The sequence below is a fragment of the Fulmarus glacialis genome, unplaced genomic scaffold (genome assembly GCF_000690835.1).
Source record: "Fulmarus glacialis isolate BGI_N327 unplaced genomic scaffold, ASM69083v1 scaffold7539, whole genome shotgun sequence".
NCBI classification, from domain to species: domain Eukaryota; kingdom Metazoa; phylum Chordata; class Aves; order Procellariiformes; family Procellariidae; genus Fulmarus; species Fulmarus glacialis.
This window is the reverse complement of record NW_009232543.1, coordinates 332-19,141: the sequence shown is the minus strand read 5'-3', so window position 1 is coordinate 19,141 and position 18,810 is coordinate 332. Positions and strand designations below refer to the sequence as shown.

General features: G+C 34.8%; 1 protein-coding gene across 1 annotated transcript in view; it reads right to left on the bottom strand.

The window, feature by feature from the left end:
* ERBB2IP (erbb2 interacting protein) overlaps nucleotides 1-18,449 on the bottom strand; it is a gene marked incomplete at both ends in the record, with an annotated part of 38,888 nt that extends 20,439 nt beyond the window's left edge. The window contains 8 exons of the mRNA XM_009584935.1: nucleotides 338-453; nucleotides 825-954; nucleotides 2,124-2,196; nucleotides 2,643-2,787; nucleotides 4,001-4,075; nucleotides 5,882-5,945; nucleotides 11,938-11,994; nucleotides 18,360-18,449. Coding sequence (XP_009583230.1) covers nucleotides 338-453; nucleotides 825-954; nucleotides 2,124-2,196; nucleotides 2,643-2,787; nucleotides 4,001-4,075; nucleotides 5,882-5,945; nucleotides 11,938-11,994; nucleotides 18,360-18,449 — 750 coding nt within the window. The remainder of the gene's footprint in view (nucleotides 1-337; nucleotides 454-824; nucleotides 955-2,123; nucleotides 2,197-2,642; nucleotides 2,788-4,000; nucleotides 4,076-5,881; nucleotides 5,946-11,937; nucleotides 11,995-18,359) is intronic.
* Nucleotides 18,450-18,810: the final 361 nt, after the last annotated feature.

Here is an 18,810-nt window from a genome sequence, read left to right as displayed (position 1 = left end):
TGCAATACAGGAAGCTATTAACTTTTAAGTAAGAATCAAAAGTTTTATGACAATAACCAAACTAATTTCCCAGAAAAATACATGCTAACAATCATGAATGTATTGAAGTTGTGCTTCAATGCATATGGCATGTGCTAAGTCATTAAAATAAAGACAGCTTAATACAATGGAACAGCAAGATCCAGAATACAACAATAATACATTAAATACATGCATCTCAGTCAGCTTCTAAGCTGTGTGCGAGGTAAGGAAAGATAGCATAATATATTCGTAACAATACCTCTACATTATTACTGCATTTTATACAACTTCTACTTGAATAAATGCATTCACAGACCTATTGTCACTCAGATTGATGACTTTTAATTTCTGCATATCACCCATTTCTTCAGGAAGAAATTCAAGCTTGTTAGAATGCAGAAACAACACTGTTACATGCTTCCAGTTTCCAATCTGAAAAAAACCCGAAGTATTAATTCGTCTTCACAACTCTAAAATATGCAAATTTTTACTGTTTTAAAACAATTAGTATTACAGCTATTTTTGCCTGTAAAGTATAATTAGATTTATTCTTACTTATTAAACCTTCTTTTAGTTTCAATACACTAGCAACAAATTTCTACTTCTTGCTTAAGAAAATTCTGAATTTCATTATTTGTATACGTATATTTGTGTATGTATATTTGTTTACATCCTCCTTTAAAAAAATAGACGAAGAAAACCTACTCAAGAATTATTAATTTGTTATCCAAATGTTGTATAGACAATATAGTTTAAAATACATGAAAAAAATTCATTTTAGAGTTTTGTAATTAAATACATACCTCTGATGGCAGCTGTGTTAGAAAGTTATGATCTGCAGCAAATGTTCTTATATTAGACAGCTGCCCAACAGATGAAGGCAATGTTTCAATCTCATTGAAACTACAGTCCAGTTCTTCTACTGATATTAACCTGCAAAAAAAAAAAAAAAAAAATTACTCCTCTATACAGGTCAATTCATCCAACATTAATTGAATACTTTAAGTTTAAATGAAGTTAATAACACTATTAATTACAAATCTCAAATTTAATTAAGAAAAATAAAAACACTCAAATCCAAGGGAATTCAAATCCAAGAAAAACCCTTTACTAATTGCCTAAAATGTGTTTTGGGGTTTTTTTTTTGTTTGTTGGTTGATTGTGGGGTTTTTGGCTTTTGTGGGTTTTGGGGGATTTTTTGTTGTTTTGTTTGTTTGTTTTTGTTTGGTTGGTTTTTTGTTTGGTTGGTTGTTTTTAAACTCTCCTTTACACTGTCCTCGTAAGAGAGCATTCAGTAAAAACAGGGGGGTCAGCAACACCAAATGTTTGTGTACTACATGAAAACGTGCTAGTGCAAGCCACTGAAAACATTCAGAATAGGGACAGATCATAGCCAAACAGGAATTGAATGCAGTTTCTGAACAAGAGAAGAATTTCAAGAGTTAGAGACAGTGAATCTAAGAATCTGGCAGTGAAGAAGTATTTTGTAAATTCTGACAATAAAAGATAACTGGCATTAATTTCAATAAGAGAACAGAAATTGGAACAAATACCCTTCAATCGTATAGCCCTTAATTATGAACGAATTATTTTTGCCATCATTTGCGAGTTTTAAATTAAATTGCTGAAGACCAAATTATACATTAAAAAAACCTGCTGATGAACAGGTGAAAATTCTCCTTATAATATAAAAAAAAGATAAATGTGTGTGTGTTCAGATTCACTTTTTAGAAGCTTTTTGATAGTGGTTCAATCATTTGCAATATTTACACAGCCACAGCTATGTTACTGCCAAAACCCAGTTTCACACAGCTGACTGCCTTTTTAAACAGCTTGTTTTCTTTCACACTCAATTTTTTTTTTATGATTGGTGGCTGCATTAATAAGTGAGGAACATAGGTCTTTTGGTATTAAATAATACAAAAAGAACATACGTGCTGCAAACTAGAAGATATGAAATTACTTGCTTTCAATTTTGTTAAGACATTAACATGTAGAAGATATTAAATCAAGTAGTTGTAAAAACATTCAAAAGAGGAGCCATTGTTACAGAAAAGTGTGCAGAAAGGCAATTCAACCTTTTATTCAGGTGAAATACCTACCCTCCTATGGAGTCTGGCAAATAAATTAACTGGTTTTCATCAATTTTAAGTGTTGTTACCTTCTTCAGGGAACCTGTAATAAATGAACAAGTAAATCAGAAAGGACATGTGAGTTCATTAAGCTTAGTTTTAGTTTTAAATTAAGGGGAAAAAAAAAACTATGGGCCAGCAACCACATCTTCTGTATTCCCTGGCATTCCCTGCTATATTCCTAAGGAAATAAGCAGATGAGCTTACAGAACTTGTTTGCCAGCTTACCATGTGCCAGCCATGGCGGGGGGAGGGCAGGGGGAGAGAGAACAAATAAATATTTTTTCATCCATTTACAAACTACTGTATAAAGTCAAGAATGCCCCCAAACAAACATAGATTTTATTATTCAGCTACGCATTACAGCTTTATCCAAAACTGGCACTTTTAATCAATTGAAACTTAGATTTAAAATGCCATTTGTCTATTTTCAAGTGTTCTGTGTCTGAACTATAAGCTTTTAAGACATGAATAACTGAAAATACAAACCGATAGACTCTGGCAGTTGCTGAAGTGAATTACTGGATAACAGTAGGTCTTGCAGGCTTTCACAAGCTGAAATACCTTCTTCAACTACTTCAATGTTGTTTTTAGAAACATCCAAGTAGGTCAGTTGTTTCAAAGTGCCTATGAACTAAAAGCAAGAGAAAATAATGCATTCTGAAATACAATTTTATGCAAAATATCCAAGCTTTACAATGAAATATTTTGTGCAGATACACACAGTTGATGTTTTTACACACACACAGATGCACACAGGTCTCTCTAAAGTCAGTTTTCTGCAAATTCAACAGTTTGATCAGTTACTGTGAATCAAGAAACTGAAGCTTTAGAACAGACTTCAGACAGAGATAGATAATGTAAGGACATAATCAGGCTCCAGTAAAGTCTTTTAATGCTTATTTTTGCCTTTTGTGTAAAACTGCATCCTACTTAACCTGAAAAACAACAACAACGAATCCCTAATTGTACTAAACTGAAGAAACAAGCCAAAATATATGCTTGTATTACCTTTCCATATGAACCAAGAATAAGTTCGAAGATTTGCGCATACTACTGTACTAATATCTTCCCAGGGAAAATGCAGTCACTTTCACAAATACAGTTTTACTTTTACTGTAAAATAGAAATGTTTAATACATCCACTCAACTGTTCAAGGAAGAATTAGTTGAAGTGAGAAAAGACAGTAAAGAAGAGTACTGATCAGGCAACAAAGCCTCATGTCAGAAGACTGCTAGTGTTTTTAAGTCTGAAAACAGACCAGTTGCTTCCCGAATTTCAAATACTCATTTACGAGTTTACTAGAACATAAGCACAGGTTCACAAGTACTGCAATAATAGGTAGCCTCGATCCTATGCAATTCTGAGAGATGTCAGGAACCCAGACGAAGTCAACAGAACATTTTCTCAGGAACTGGCTATGCTCCCTATATATATGGCACCTGAACCGGTATTGCCTGCTTTACAGCCATGACCAGTAAAAATTCACACAACATATTTGTGCTACAAATTCCTGCTTGCTGTCTAACACAAAATAATCCCTTTTTGGAAGGACCAATCAATCCCAAATTTGATCCAGAATTTGATCTAGGATTTTTACCCCTTTCCTGAATTGGAACATAATTTTTAGATGAGAGGTATAAAACTTGAAAGAAAAGCTGCGTACCCAACTCTCATGTTCAGTGACAATTTCTAAGTAGACTAGTTAAGCATTTAAATGACATTTAGTCTTTTGGCTTTAAGTAACATTCAAATTACATAGCAACTTTAACATATGTGACAGCTGACAAAGCAAATACCACTGTAAATTAAAATACTAAATGTTTAAAACAGTAAAAGGACTTACCCCTGGAATAAGCGTTAGTCTATTACCATCCATCCAAAATTCCTTTAACCCACTTAGTTGTTCAAGTACTTCAGGCTGTAAAGGGAAGCCATTTTTTAAAAACTTCATACAGAAAATAGTGAAAGGCAAAAACAACTTCAGCAATTCATCTATTGCAACTTTAAGTAATATTTTATTATAGCTGTTTATTATTATACAATTGTTTCACTGGGACATCAAAGAAAACCCAGATAATTCACTTTTTGAAATGTAAATATATGCTAGAGATACAAAAATCTTTTAAGAACTTGATCACAGCACTAAATAATCCTTACAGAAAGTCGTGGTTTGGTTTTGGTTTTTTTTTTACAGAAAATACTATTTTTCAACTGGAGCACACAATAAATAAATGTTATGTGTATAATTTCCTCTCTCATGGAGGAGGTCTAAAACCCCTTAAATTCCATCAGGTCAGAAGACCTGTTTTTTAAAAACCACAAGATTTGTTTTTGGGGAAAAGAAAAACAAATTTTAATTTTCTACCAACAAAGGGTGCATCTGCATGATACAAGCAAACCACTCCATCCATAAAGTGAAGTGGAGAATTGTATTTCCGTTACAACTTACTGTTATAAATATGTTACGTATCAAGGAAAGACCAATTCTTGGTAAACATCCATGTTGCATATGTTTTCCTATTTAAACTTTCCTCCTGAGAAAGTAATACAAAACAGGTGCTTCTGCACCTTAACAACTACAAGCAAGTTCAGTTAAATGCAGAACTCAATTTTGTTATATTGCATATTCCTGCATAAGTTGCCGTCCTGACTCCCAATAGTTCATTTTCCGAGAGAAAATCTTAACTGAAGACACCTTTCAGACAGATCTTTATCCAAAAAAGCTGCTTCAAACCTTTTTGTTCTTTTACCAAAAGTTCTTAATGAAATAAGTTACCAGTAGTTGACTTTTGTAGCTAAAAGGCTGGGAAAGATGAAGCAATCAGCTAAAAATATACCCAAACAGGTAATTTTGCAGCCTATACTTAGTTCCTGGCTGTTATGGCTTAACGTGGGCCTGGACACATTAGTTTAAGGCTCCCACACAAATACCTACCCTATAATGAGAACATGGCAGTAATGGTAATGGCTAGAAGTGTAATAATAATAATGAACAATTCCTTAAATACACTTTCCTATCTGCCAAACCATACAATTAGGCAAGTGTTCAGCTCTGCATGATCTACTCGTGGCACACAAAGGCTTGACATTATTATATGGCAGGTCAGTATGTTCCACTATACTTCTATTTCAATTCCTTTATCCAGGGAAGTATTTGTAGAAGCAGAGAGATGTTAAGTGATTGTAAATATAAGATGTATTTGTCTGTGAGATCACAAATAACAAACAAGTCAATCCATGCTGAAGGAAAAATATGAGCACCTCAACTGTAAATACTATTTTGAACAATATTGAAACTTAAAATAAATATAGTTTCCCTTGGATCTAATAATTTGTACACAATAATAAGAGCAGGTTATGGACAGCTTATATGGAACTTGCAACATTAAATACATGATAACCAATAAGTGTTTAAAATTTATTATAAGCCAAACAATTATGCTTGTAATTCAAACATATATTACCATTAATTTTTTACCAGTACAGTAACCACACTGTACCACAGAGTGTTATTTTCAAATTGAGGAAAAACATACTCATATTCATCAGAATATGCACATAATTTTTATAACAGGCCCCATAAAGTACTACAAGGTATACATAATATTTGCTCAGTAGCAGAACTCTTAAATTGGTGTTTACATTTTCATATTGATTAAAAATAGATTAAAGGATAAAGAGATTTATAGAAGATACAAAGCTCTGTTACTAAGGCAAAACTCACCACTTCTGTGAATTCATTACTTCCTAAGTCCAGTCTCTCCAGTTGAGTCAGTCTGGACATGGTTCTGCACAGGAAGGGGATTAATAAGGAATTAGATTTAAGAAAATACCAGTTACATCCAATCTTCCTGTACTAATACAAATATATTATTTTAATCAGTATTAAGTAGAGATGCTGTTCTGTAACTGGACTGATATCTAAATAAGGTCAAATTTTCACACACTGTTCAACGAGGCACATACTAGTGATCATGTTGACTGTCACACAAAGAGTACACTGCAACTCATCTACAGATTAGTTTACAAAAACTAAAGACCACTAGAGTAATCTTTATGATAAAGAGTAACTCAGTGAAATTACTCTTCTTTTGAGTGCTCCAGCTCTTCACCTACAGTCACAGTAAGTCTTCTCAGCAGCCAAAGGCTGGTTAACTACATGTTTTCCTCCCAAAGACCACTGCCTAATGACTAAAACAGAAAAGACCACTGTTGAATCACAGTAACCAACAACACCTTTCTCCCTCTCCAGGCTGCTGACAAAGTTGCTTCCATATGATACGGTCTGGAATCCTAATTATTTCTGTAGTCCTACAACAAATCAGATTACTAAACTGGATTTTGTGACACATCAATACTCTTTAAGCCAACTTACGGCAAAGATTAAATCAAGTAAATAAAGTAAAATCCATTATTTCAAGCTGTGCTTTGGCAAAATTTTTCCTCCATTTAAAGTTTACTTTGGGTATCCCATAGAGATTATCTACCACTACACGTGGTGGCCGACACAATTGGCATTCCAGTCAACAGTAGTACTACCTAAAAATATTTTCAAAAAGGCTGTGAATCCCTGATATGACGTTATGTTCTGTATTTATTTAATAATGGATTTCCATAGAACAATTAATAATATCTAAAACTTTCAAATATAAACCGTAAGTGTGTACATACTATAAAATTCTAAATAAAAGGGCTTCTAAATGGTACTTTTATGTTATCGGAATACATATATGAACACTAATATCTTTAAAAAACATCTGCATGAGCACAAGATGCTTTATGCAGCTATTCAGAGTTTCAGTTGTTCTTCAAATACAAAGTATTACAGTTGTTCTGAATATATAGTTCAAAAATTACATTCTATTGAAAAATGCCTTATTTATTGAAAATAAGTTAAAGTGATTATTAGTATTATTCATGAAATAATCTCCAAAAAGGATTACACTCGACATTTGTCTATAGATTTGATTTTCACTCCATTATAGTAATTATGTTGGGGAAAGCTAGGAATTTAGCATAAGTAGGTAAAGACATGATCAAGACAAAAGCAGAAGCCATTTTTTGCACTGCACACAGGCTTTCGGGGAAAGCCTTTAACTCACATTCCCACTGTCTCAAAGAAGAAAAGGAAAAAAATACAGGAAAAGACTACTTCCAAAAGAACCTGAGAAACATTTTGCCTTATTTCTCAAAGCTCATGAACTGGATGATTATCAGTAAGCGAACTGCTAAAATTCGTTTTCCAATTCTAACGTAAATTATCTAAGTCCCTCTAAAATACTGCATAAGCTGAATTTCTCAAAGCTTTATGAGACCATGCCAACACCAATTTTAGTGACATACGTTGCTAACAAATTTGCCCCAATGTATCTCCCAAAAGCACAGCTGAAGACTCACTTAAAGGATCTAGCATATCATTCTGCAGTTTTCATGGGCAACACCATACTGTACTTTTACTGATAGCTTCAATTTAAAAAGGTTTTAGATTTCATCTGTTTTCAAGCTATGTTAGCTAAACTGCGGGCTACTAGAGAGAGCAGTCCAAAACGTCACCGATGATCTAAATTTCAGCCTCAAAAGGTAGATTAAGGGAGATTCACAGCTATGTGGGGTTAAGTTTGATACATTAGTTTTAATAAATGATCATTTGAAAAAAACGGCTTATTTTAACATTTTCATAGTCCTTTCATTTCAACAGTTTTAAGACAGTGCTTGATTTTTATTTGAACTGCATTTTCAGCTTAGGAATAAATACAAATTTTAAAAGTGAAGGAAAAAAAACAGAGGTAACACCAACAAAATGAAAAAAAATCAATCTGATTTAAGTGAATTTTGATGAGGCTGAATTGAAACAAAGTTGGACTGGGTTTTTTACTGCAGCTTGAGATGAATGGAATTTTTTCTTTCAGTTCAACATGAATTCTTTTTATTTTAACAGTCTGGTAAAGAAACACAAAAAAAAACCCCAACCCAAACCAAAACAAACACACCAATCAATCTCCCAGGCCGACGTACTCCAAGGTCTGAGAGATTTTTTTTCCTTCCTACTGTACACTACTCAATTCTGAGGCCAAACTGTTTACACAGCTAACACCAGATTCACAGAATCTAACCAATAAAGCTCCTCTCCTCCCCGCTGCCAAATTACACTAGATACACAAATTCCACTCCAGTCCAACCCAAGATCTAGGTGCTCCCTTCCCTTCCCACCCTTCTAGTGCTGCATCCTTAATGACTTTAAGGCAACCCAAAGTTCCCATTTGTGCCTTAATCTTCACTGTCTTACTAAAAAAAAAAAAAAAAAAGGTTACAGTTTTTCATCAAGAGTCCTGGTCTTACCATTTGGAACCAGAGCAAATATCTGCAAATCTCTCTCAAGTATCTGCAAAATTAACATTATGTAACATTGACAATATTACAAAGTAACTTTACTGATTTGGGGCCCTTTTTTTTCCTTGCCAAAATGTCTGTAATCTAGCAAACACATCCACTCAACTGTAAAACATACAGAAATGTGTTTGCAAGACCAGGGCTTCAGTTATTTTCCTCCCCTTCCCCACTGCCTGCCTAGTCTATAGCACTTTCAGCTATTCTATGACTAATATCTCTTTGCTTTTCTGTACTGTTTATAAAGCAACTATATCTTCAGACAAAAGGCAAACAAAGCTTCCAATAATGTTAAAGTAACAGGAAAATTAAATGCTAGAGGAAGAGGAATACAGGACTGGAAACAAAAATTTACTAGATCACTGAGTTACACCTATTTCTATCTTTGCCACAGTGGTATGTAACCCCTCCGATAAACTGAAAAATCTGTTTAATAATTCATATTATTGAACTTGCTGTCAAATCAATCCAACACTAAGGGATCAGGTAGTCTAAATTGCGCCTCAGATTCTGATGTTGTAAATAGTCAGCTTCACTAAGCTTAACACTACAGCTTACTTCAAGTAGCATACAATTCAAGAGGTGTGTGTGATAGCAACATTGGGTCCTGAATCATCATAATTATACTCTCAAATAACTTGCTTCTTTCTAAAAAGGTTACTCTTTTTATTGACAATTAGGCAAAAGACAGAAGCTCAAGAAAAAAAATAAAAATTAATCTTTTTATATTTCCATTGGACCATTTTCCCAACTTTCAGCTATGTATCAGATAAATGCCTCTCAAATAGTCTCTGTGTATTTTTGCCTTCCTTTCACTAGAAATATTTTCATTGAGCTGGTTTGCATTATAATACTACCAGTTTTGCAGTCTGTGGCTATGGATAAGTTCCAAGCAAAACAATGCATTTGGCACAAAGCAAGGTTGATTTAGTGTGTTGGCATTAATTACCCATTTTGATTAACAGTCTTTCAAGTGCTTTATGCTTTAGTGTTAAAAATTATGTGCATGTTTAATTCAGCAAGAGGGCTAGCTGATTCTGTAGAAATTTATCCAAATACATTTCTCATTACAAATACGAAAGAATTTGCTGTAAGCATGGAAATACTAAAAAGGTGAGAGGGAAACAAGAAAAGATAGTTGTGTTCTATAGCAAAAATATTAGCATGTACTGCTACATCTTACTAGCTTAAAAAAAAAGCTTTTGGATTTTCTACACTGTTTAAAGCTGTATAGCATGTTCCTTTTAAAACACATACTCAGGTTTGGAAAACCGTGTAAATTCGAATTTCACATCAGCTTCTGTTCTAACGTAACAGCTAAAGCCAGCCATGGATACCTTTGATGGCCATGTCAACTGCTACACGGTTGTATTATCCTGAAAGGCAGATTCACCTCTTGCAAACCATGGACACCACAATTAATTTTTTCTCCCCAGTGTACATCATACATAAACAATGTATGTTCCAGTGTCTCACTGTAGCAAAATGCATATGAATATGGTTAAATTAAAAAGAAAAAAAAAAAATAGTCTCAATAGCTTTCATCTCCCTTAATTGAGCCACAATGTACCAGAAGAGAATAATAAAGGTGGTATCTCAGCAGTACTATAGATCATTATGGAGGTGCTGCAGAGGATATCTTCATGACAGCTGCTATTTTCCAGCAAGGATGAAGTTCTGAAAACACTGAAGTCAACAAAAAAATTCCCAGCAACATCAACAGAAGTTGTGTTTGGCTTAAATACATTACAGCATTTGTTTAAATGTCTCTTATCACTACAAGAGACCTCCGTAAACTACTCTTTTTAAAATATTGCATGTAATTCATGCCAATAGTGTTAATTATGGTAATTAAGGTCAGAGTAATTTTATAAACAAGACCTGTATTAGCTATAAATTTTAATTATAGCTACTGTTCCTCAGTTGGGAGTAACTTAATGTACAGAGCTACTACCCCAAATTACATGTCCTCTAATTTTTTTCTACTGAAAATTAGTGAGAACAGGAAGAACAAAGGAGGATAGAGAGTATTTATATCACATGAATGAGTAAAATGCTTCACACTTGATTTAAATTCACACTTTCTGATGCTATACATTTCATTCCAGATATGAGTTCTGGCATCTTTATAGAGCAGACACCACAGTACAGTATCTAGGCACACAAAAAGGGAATTCCAATGGAACATACCCCTTGGTCATGTCTCAGGCATATGATTTGCTACAGTCACTAAGAAAACTGGCTGTTTTATTTGAAGGGCTGGCAATTCACACTTCAGCCTACTGCATGAAAGTGTCTGCTAGCATATGAGCTGGACAGAGTGAATATTCAATTGTTAGCTCTTCCTCTTCTCCACTAAAACATCTCACAACCACCAAAACCGGTACCTCTCTTTACCAGTTTCTGTTGCCCGAGGAGGACCCCTTTTACAGCACACCACAACACACTCAGGACTCTACAGCTGGTTATTCACATCCCATCTTTGGGATCTCTGTTTCTCTCTTCATTCACCTTTTATACCTCTGTTAATCCAGTTAGACCTCCAGGGTCCAAGTCAGAAATTCAGAGCATTGCTCTAGCTCATAGAAACAGCAGGAACTGCAAGACCATCAGCCTGGGCTTGTTTGATGAAATGAGTGAGAATTGCAAGGCAGGGTTTAGAAAGACGCTAGATTTTAAGAGAGAGATACAATTGGATTTACTGTCAAAACAAATGCTGTAAGAATTTCCAGAACTATTTTACTATTACTGAAAACACGTCTGAGGAACATGCTGCCATTATGCTAAACAAGCCTGTTGCAGTATAGAATAGGTTCAGCATAACAGATTCCATGCAACACAGTAACGAGTTGTTATTTTCTTCAGCCCGGAAGTATATTAAACTAAAAAAAAAGTGTTCAAGTCATGTGAATAGCATTCCCTCAGTCATTCTGAGCAAGCATCTCGAATTCCACATTTGATTTAGAGTTAATGATCTTAATCACCAATGCCCAAGTCTCAGACTCAGCCATCAGAACCATACCCTGACAGGCATCTGGGCAGCCATACAATACTGAGTGCAAGAAGCATCAGACATCTCAGAAAGATCATCCTGAGGTGCCCATGTGCTGACTTAAAAGCTCAACAGGTGGGTCAGAAATCCACAGAGCCGGACACAGACAGACAAAAAAAAAAAAATCTCTGAATAGGAAAATCTCTGAATAGGCAGACGAGTCAGTCTGAAGGGAGAAATAATTTTAGCAGGATGAAGGGAAAATTCCTTGTGAGAACTTAGTCCAGTTACTTGGCTACATATTTTAAGCTGTGATCTACTTTTCAATATGCACTACATTATTAGTATAACTACAGAAAGAACCCTCCAAAGTAGTTTAAATAAATGTCATCCATACTTACTTTGGCAATATTTTTAACTGGTTTTCTCTAAGTTCCAATATCTGGAGTTTAGTTAATCTGTAACAGAAAGGCATAACAAATTATCACAATATACTGTATTTTATGACAAGAGCAATCACTGAACTTACTCATATTGCTGAATTTCAAAAAAGATCTACAAGTTCAAAATATTTTTTCTGTAAAAATAAAAATATGTTTTGTGCATAAATCTGCATGTTATTTTAAATTCATTTATTCATTGAGGTTCAGTTTTGGTAAAGCAGCAAACAAACTAGATCTTGCCTGCTTTTCAGCACCTATTTGAACACATTTGTTTTCCTTCATCCCAAAGATTTTAAAGCACTTCATTGGATCATTATAGGTACATGTTATCATCATATACAGAAGTACACAGGAAGTAACAGAAGAAAGGTAGGATCAGTCCGCACAAGTTAAGATGCTGAATTTCTAATACTGGCAATGTATCAAGCCATTTCATATAACAAGCCTCATCAGAGGAATACCTGTGGTCTTCCACATGGTAAACACAACCTTTGAATTCATTTCCTTCCAATGTTCTCTTTCTAGTCAGCTTCTTAATCCATTTTTATATTTCTGTTAGAAGGCAGTTTGACCTTTCTTTCAGTAAATCCTTGGTTGCACGATAAATAACCTCTAAATACCAAAGTCAACTGCTTGGCCAAGATAAGTTCAAAGCAGTCTTGACATTCAAGCAATGTACCATCCCCAGTGGAATTTTTGCATAAGGACAGCAGTGACAAGACTATCTCTTTGTTAAATGAAACGCAGAAGCTGAGTTTGGTTTAAATACAGACAGGATTGTAAAGACAAGAGTTCTACATGTGACCCACTAACAGCCCTCATACAACACAAAATAGGGTATTAAGCTCCCTGACTTAAAAAGGAGCTTAGTGAACAGACCAGTCTTTCCTGAAGGTGCTTAACTGAGTATGTTGTAAGGATAGAGACAAAAACCTTAATTTTGATTAAGAACTATACTTAAAATAAAAATAGAAAGCTGGAAACAGTATTTATTTTTCCTCTAGACATTCGCTCATTTTTGGATGCATTTGAAAGTAGCAATCTGCCATGCCTGCGAATAACCTAAGAATATAACAGTCACCTTGAAACAGAGCAGAGGTCAATGTAACCCAGCATTGCAAGCACTACTTGCCATCTGGTAGCAACTGCTGGAGGGGAACCTCCTCCCCGCAGCCTCTCAAAGAAAAACCAACACTCCAACAGTGCTGAAAGAATACCCTAATAAAAATAAAGTTCATGGTAATATCACTGCTGTCAAACTAGGACATAATGAAAGGATTTCCTAGCCTTCTTACCCTACCTGCACCCTACGATACCAATTTGTGACAAAACAGAACTTGTTTGTTTAAGCACCCTCAGATTTGAATGGTCATTTTGGGCTTGGACTTCTGAACCCAAGAACAACCAAACACTGCATTAGGCACCAGTTGGTGTTTTGCTTTGATGACGGGGAAAATAGCTATACAGTTTGTAGGTTTTCTTCACAACATGAGTATCCAGCCAAATTTCTCAGAAAGGAGTAGAAGCAAACCTCCATTCATATGCTAACTATAGATGTGTACACCGACACTCTGTTGACTTTAGCCACAACTGACTGTACTACACTTCTAATAAGCTAACTCTGTGAACTTAAAGACTGCCTTTGGTGATAGAAAGATTCATAGCTTTGTGACCTTGTTTCACGTTCTGTTCTTTCTTCAGCTAACCCTAAGAAATTGGAGATACAAATATTGAATTTCTTATGTGTAAAGCTACACAGAGGCTACTAGGGAAACATTTTCAAACTCTCCTAGCTGGGAGATACAGGCTCCGTCTAAACTAGTAATTTTCTTGCCATAATTAATGAGAAATATTGGACTGAAGCAGTTTTTACTTCTTCCATTATGACTGGAAGGGTTAATTCAAGTTTAATATAATAATACACATCAAATTCTCAGCCTAGCTGCTCTTTAAATTGCTGGTGTAAACACCCATGCTAAGCATCTGAATTGTTATAACGGAACTGAAAAACTGAGGTTTAAGTTGGAAAAGAAATACAGACAGAGAACTAGTCCACCTATACTAAAGGAAAAATAGAAGTCGTAGTGGCAGAACATACATTTCCTGTGGCATTCTATCACAAAGATTTGTCATACTTATATGGAAATATTTCATTTCTCAACTGTAAAAACCCATAACCACAGAAATATTTACACATCACCTACACACAAAGCTGTAACAGAGTATTATTCAACTTTAAGTATACCTGGTGTAACAATCTCAACAAAATTACTTTTGCTGCATGGTTATTTAATGTAACCAACTTAGCCTGCTTTTAAAGTATAGTTCAACTTTTAAATAATAAAAAAAATCTCTACATGAACACCTTGCCAGGATATGATCAATATTCTTTCTAAATCTGATCTAATTATATAAGCTGTAAAAAAACATAAAAGAAATATATAGCAGGCATGCTTAGAAACTTGCTGTTCAACAGCAGTCATTCCTTGGAAAGCTAAAAATATTTCATAGAGAGATGTTCTTTATTTTTCACCTCCTTTGCAGTTTTGCTAATGCAGAATACTTTTTTTTTTAAGTTGTAACTGAAACATAAAGGCAAGAAGACTGAAATATATGTATCCTATAGCAGGTTGCATTCGCAAAAGTTTCAGCCAAATTGCATATATGTAACTAAATTAAGTCCCCAATTTGATTATCACTGTACATTTGTGTAAAAAATTATCCCAAAGCAGATACTACTAAAAATATCTACTACTGCAAATACTACTGGCAAATTGTTGAGAAAGAAAATTAAAAGTAAATTCACTGCAACATCATAGTAAAAAGTCTCTGGAAGCAATACCCCATTACAGACAACATTCTCAGAGTTTTTAGAATGACACTGAAGATAAACTCCTTGCTTATCTTAACACCTATCAGCAAATAATGTTTCCCTTTTAAAGCCCTATCTCAAAATCAGCATGTAGTAAGCTTCAAGTTTAGAATCCTCTGCTTATGTATTTGTATATTTAAATGTAAATATATATGATGTATTTGGATACAACAGATACGGTTTTCTTAGGTAAGCATAAGCAATTCTCAGATTTCTGGACACTGGCATAAAGGCTAACTCTGCAATCCATGCCAACATTAATGCATTCAAATTAGAATTTGGGAGTGGAGGGAAAAAAAACCCCACTTTATCACCTCAGAATTCCGAAGGAACTGGCACATTTAATCAAAAGTCTGGTGATTTTTTTTAAGTCTAACAGGCTGGACTGGTACAACATCACTGAAGGACAGCAAGCATGCAATGCTCATAAAGAAGGGGAAAAAAGATTGGATAATCTTGACCTCAATAGTATGCAAAGTTTTAGCACAAATTTTGAAGGCAAGGATAAAGCATGGAGGTAAATGTAATAAAACATGTAAAAAAAGTAAAAAAATGCTGCATGGATATACCAAAAGTAGTTTGCATTACACGAAGTTTTCTTTTCTAAACATCAGGCTGAATGTTACAGATGAGGTGCTCAAAGACCCATTTTGGGACTATCCTGTTCAATATTTTTTAACAGCAACCTTAAAGGATAGCAAAAATGTTTAAGTTGGCTGATGCTACAAAAGACAGTCAGAGACAATACACTGAATTATTAGGACACCGTAGGGAAAAAAACTGTACAACCTTCAGGGGTGAAAAAAAATAGAAAAGGGACAAGATGTTATAGCACCAAGTCAAGTACTTATGATTTCCTTGTAGAGTCATCAGCCATTTCTAACTGAGCTGTCCAATGCATTAGTCGATCATGTGGGAAACAACACTAGGCAGCTGCAAAAAGGGCTAGTGGAACACTAGAGTGTAACTGCAGACATTTCCAAGAAAAACAAGAAGATAATCATGACATTGTACAAGCCATGAAGAGATCTCAATTTGAATTCTAAATATAGCTATGCATGTCGTCAGCCTCTGTCAAAAAGAAGATGATGAATTCAAACTGAAACTCATTCCAAGACATATTAATATAATCAGGCACAAAGGAAAACCTACCATACCAGAGGGAACGAGAATTGGAAAGAGAATTTTGTTTAGTCTAACAATTTAAAAGAGTGGTATGAGAACACTATAAAAACAGCAGGTGAGAGAATGGGGGATAACACTTGTGAGAGATGACAGCAATTAAAATGTGGAACAAATGAATATGAACAGTCAGAGAGAAATTGATGTGGGAAACCAGGTTTCTAACTTGAACTGCTGGAACAGAGACCCTGACACAAGGAGCATAAAAACATTGCTAGCTTTAATATGGCATTGGCTTAGTTTTTAAGAGGCATTATTGCCTATAGTTTCCAGCAAGAGCAGGCAACAGAACTCTGTTACTTCATGTGTTCCCATGCAATGAAAAGTAATAGCTATAAGGCCACATACAAAACAATTAATGCACCAAATTGGAAGAAGCTGAAGCCTTGTCCTTTATGGGAATAACCAACAGTGCTCTAAATATCCCAGAAGCTTCTACCAAAGCTTTTTTGTTTGTTTGTTTTTTTAAAAAGTATTCCCATATTCTGAAGTACAAGTTAAAAGACCGTTTGCACTAGCAAGCATTTATATATCTAGCTGTAAAGCTGTGGGGTGGCAAAGCAGTCTGATCACTTACAGAACAGAAGTACTTAATGTCAAAGGGGGTCTGAACCTTACTTTGAAATGGCATTTTACCAATTCCTTGTTTTCTAATTTATTTGATCTAAACATTATCTTCCTATAAAATAGTATTTATTCTGTGCAATACCGTTGTTAGCAGGTAAACTTATATAAATACTTTGAATTCATTTAAAAACAGATGATGAGAAAAATCTTAATTTCAGTTTCATTCTCCTAGCTACAAGATAGGATGCTGCAAGTTACTATTTATATTTTAAAAACCAAGGTTGAATTCTTCATAGCTATTAAGAGAAACACTACACTGGAGAATTGGCTTTCAAGTTGCCTTCAGTAACTGATTTATTCTTATGCTGTTAGTAATTAATGACTTCACCATTTCCCTAACCATTAAGCATTATAGAAGCAGACAGTGATGAAGAAAAAATTATAATGAGGCTTTTTTAAACTATGTGTAAAATCAACTACTTATAAGACCAACTGTGTCAACATGAAGTCTTCAATTTCATCTGTAGTGCCTGGTTTTTACTAAGAAAATTTTGCCATTTATTTAGACTATTAAAAAAACAGAACAGAAAAATGCATAGGCAATCGTTAAAATGCCAACAAGTAAAAACTATGCATCTTCCAGATATTTCTTCTTCAACCTCAGTGAAGGCTTTTGAAATGCAAACTTTGTGTACTAGAAACAAGCACGATAATTCATGCTCCTGCATCATAAGCAGCTTTTTTGTTAGCTGAGAGTGTAACAGACCTGGTGCTTTTAATTGTTCATCAGGGAATGACTAATAACTGGACAGAGAAGAAAAGGCCAACAACTCCAATCACAAATGACTAAAAAACTAATGGACTGCACCTGTGCTCATCTTTCATTGTACATCTCCAGATCTGCCAAACTTCTGCAGCACTCTGTTTGGGGGCTTTTCTAATCTCTTCTAAACTGTGCTGACCCAACTATAACCATACAGCCTAAAGCAATTGCTTTCACACAGCTTAACACAATTAACTAATAGCCTTATTTCCTGAAAGAGAGGCTTGCTGGACATGAGATGGAGTAGGAGAGTGACAATATAGGAAAAGAGAGCATAAAATAAAAGTGAAGAGAGGGCAAAAAAGCAGAAATAGCTAAATCAGCATAACAAGGAGAACAGAATGAACTATGCTCATCTAGGAGTCTTCCTTTTAACAATATTATCCTTTTGCTCCCAAGATTTAATCCATCTTAAAGAGGTAGGGGTTTAGTATTTGTCTTGTATTTAACCTATCACACTGAAAAATTTTGCTTAGTCAGCACACCATAAATATGCTAAGTCTTTCAGAAAGACTCCTGACAACAAGGCACTTGAGAATTATAGATGTAAATGAAGGAATCTGTGCATCCAGGAGAGGACAAGTGGAATTACAGACGTCATTATTTGCTTCACTCCAATTACTAAATGATAAACAACCTGTATTTCAGAAATACTAGAATCCCATACTTACCAGACTTGTATTATAAAAAAAGCAAGCATGTAAATGAGTTTTATTTCCTGGCTCTTTATTAGCATTCTGTCTGTCCTTCAAAAGCCCAATTGAAAAATGGTGATAAAGATTCAGGGTTTTTTTCTGTAACTCATAATGGCATACATGCATTGGTAATGTGCACTTCTTCCCCTACTCCAGTTCACACTTTGCTTGAGAAGTAGCAAAAACTGCTCTGCATAAATGTAAAACTAAATGTAGATATTAAATTTCAAATTCAACTTACCTGCCAAAATTGGCTGGCAAAAACTCAAGAAAAGCATCATTCAGGTACAGCTGCGTTAGATTTAACAGTTGGGAAAATCCATCTGGAAGCCTATATAGAAATAAAATAATGTAGTGACTTTGTTTAATTTATATTCAGGGCATTAAGTCATATTTTCTTAAACAACTGTATAGTATTGAAGTCGTACATATTGAAAACATTAAAATTAAAGTGGTGTCCTGGTTTCGGCTTGGATGGAGTTGATTTTCTTCCTATTAACTAGTATAGCGCTGTGTTTTGGATTTAGTATGAGAATAATGTTGATAACACACTGACGTTTTAGTTGTTGCTAAGTAATGTTTACGCTAGTCAAGGACTTTTCATCTTCCCGTGCCCTGCCAGGTGCGCAAGGGGCTGGGAGGGAGCATGGCCAGGATGGCTGGCCCAGCTGGCCAATGGGCTATTCCATACC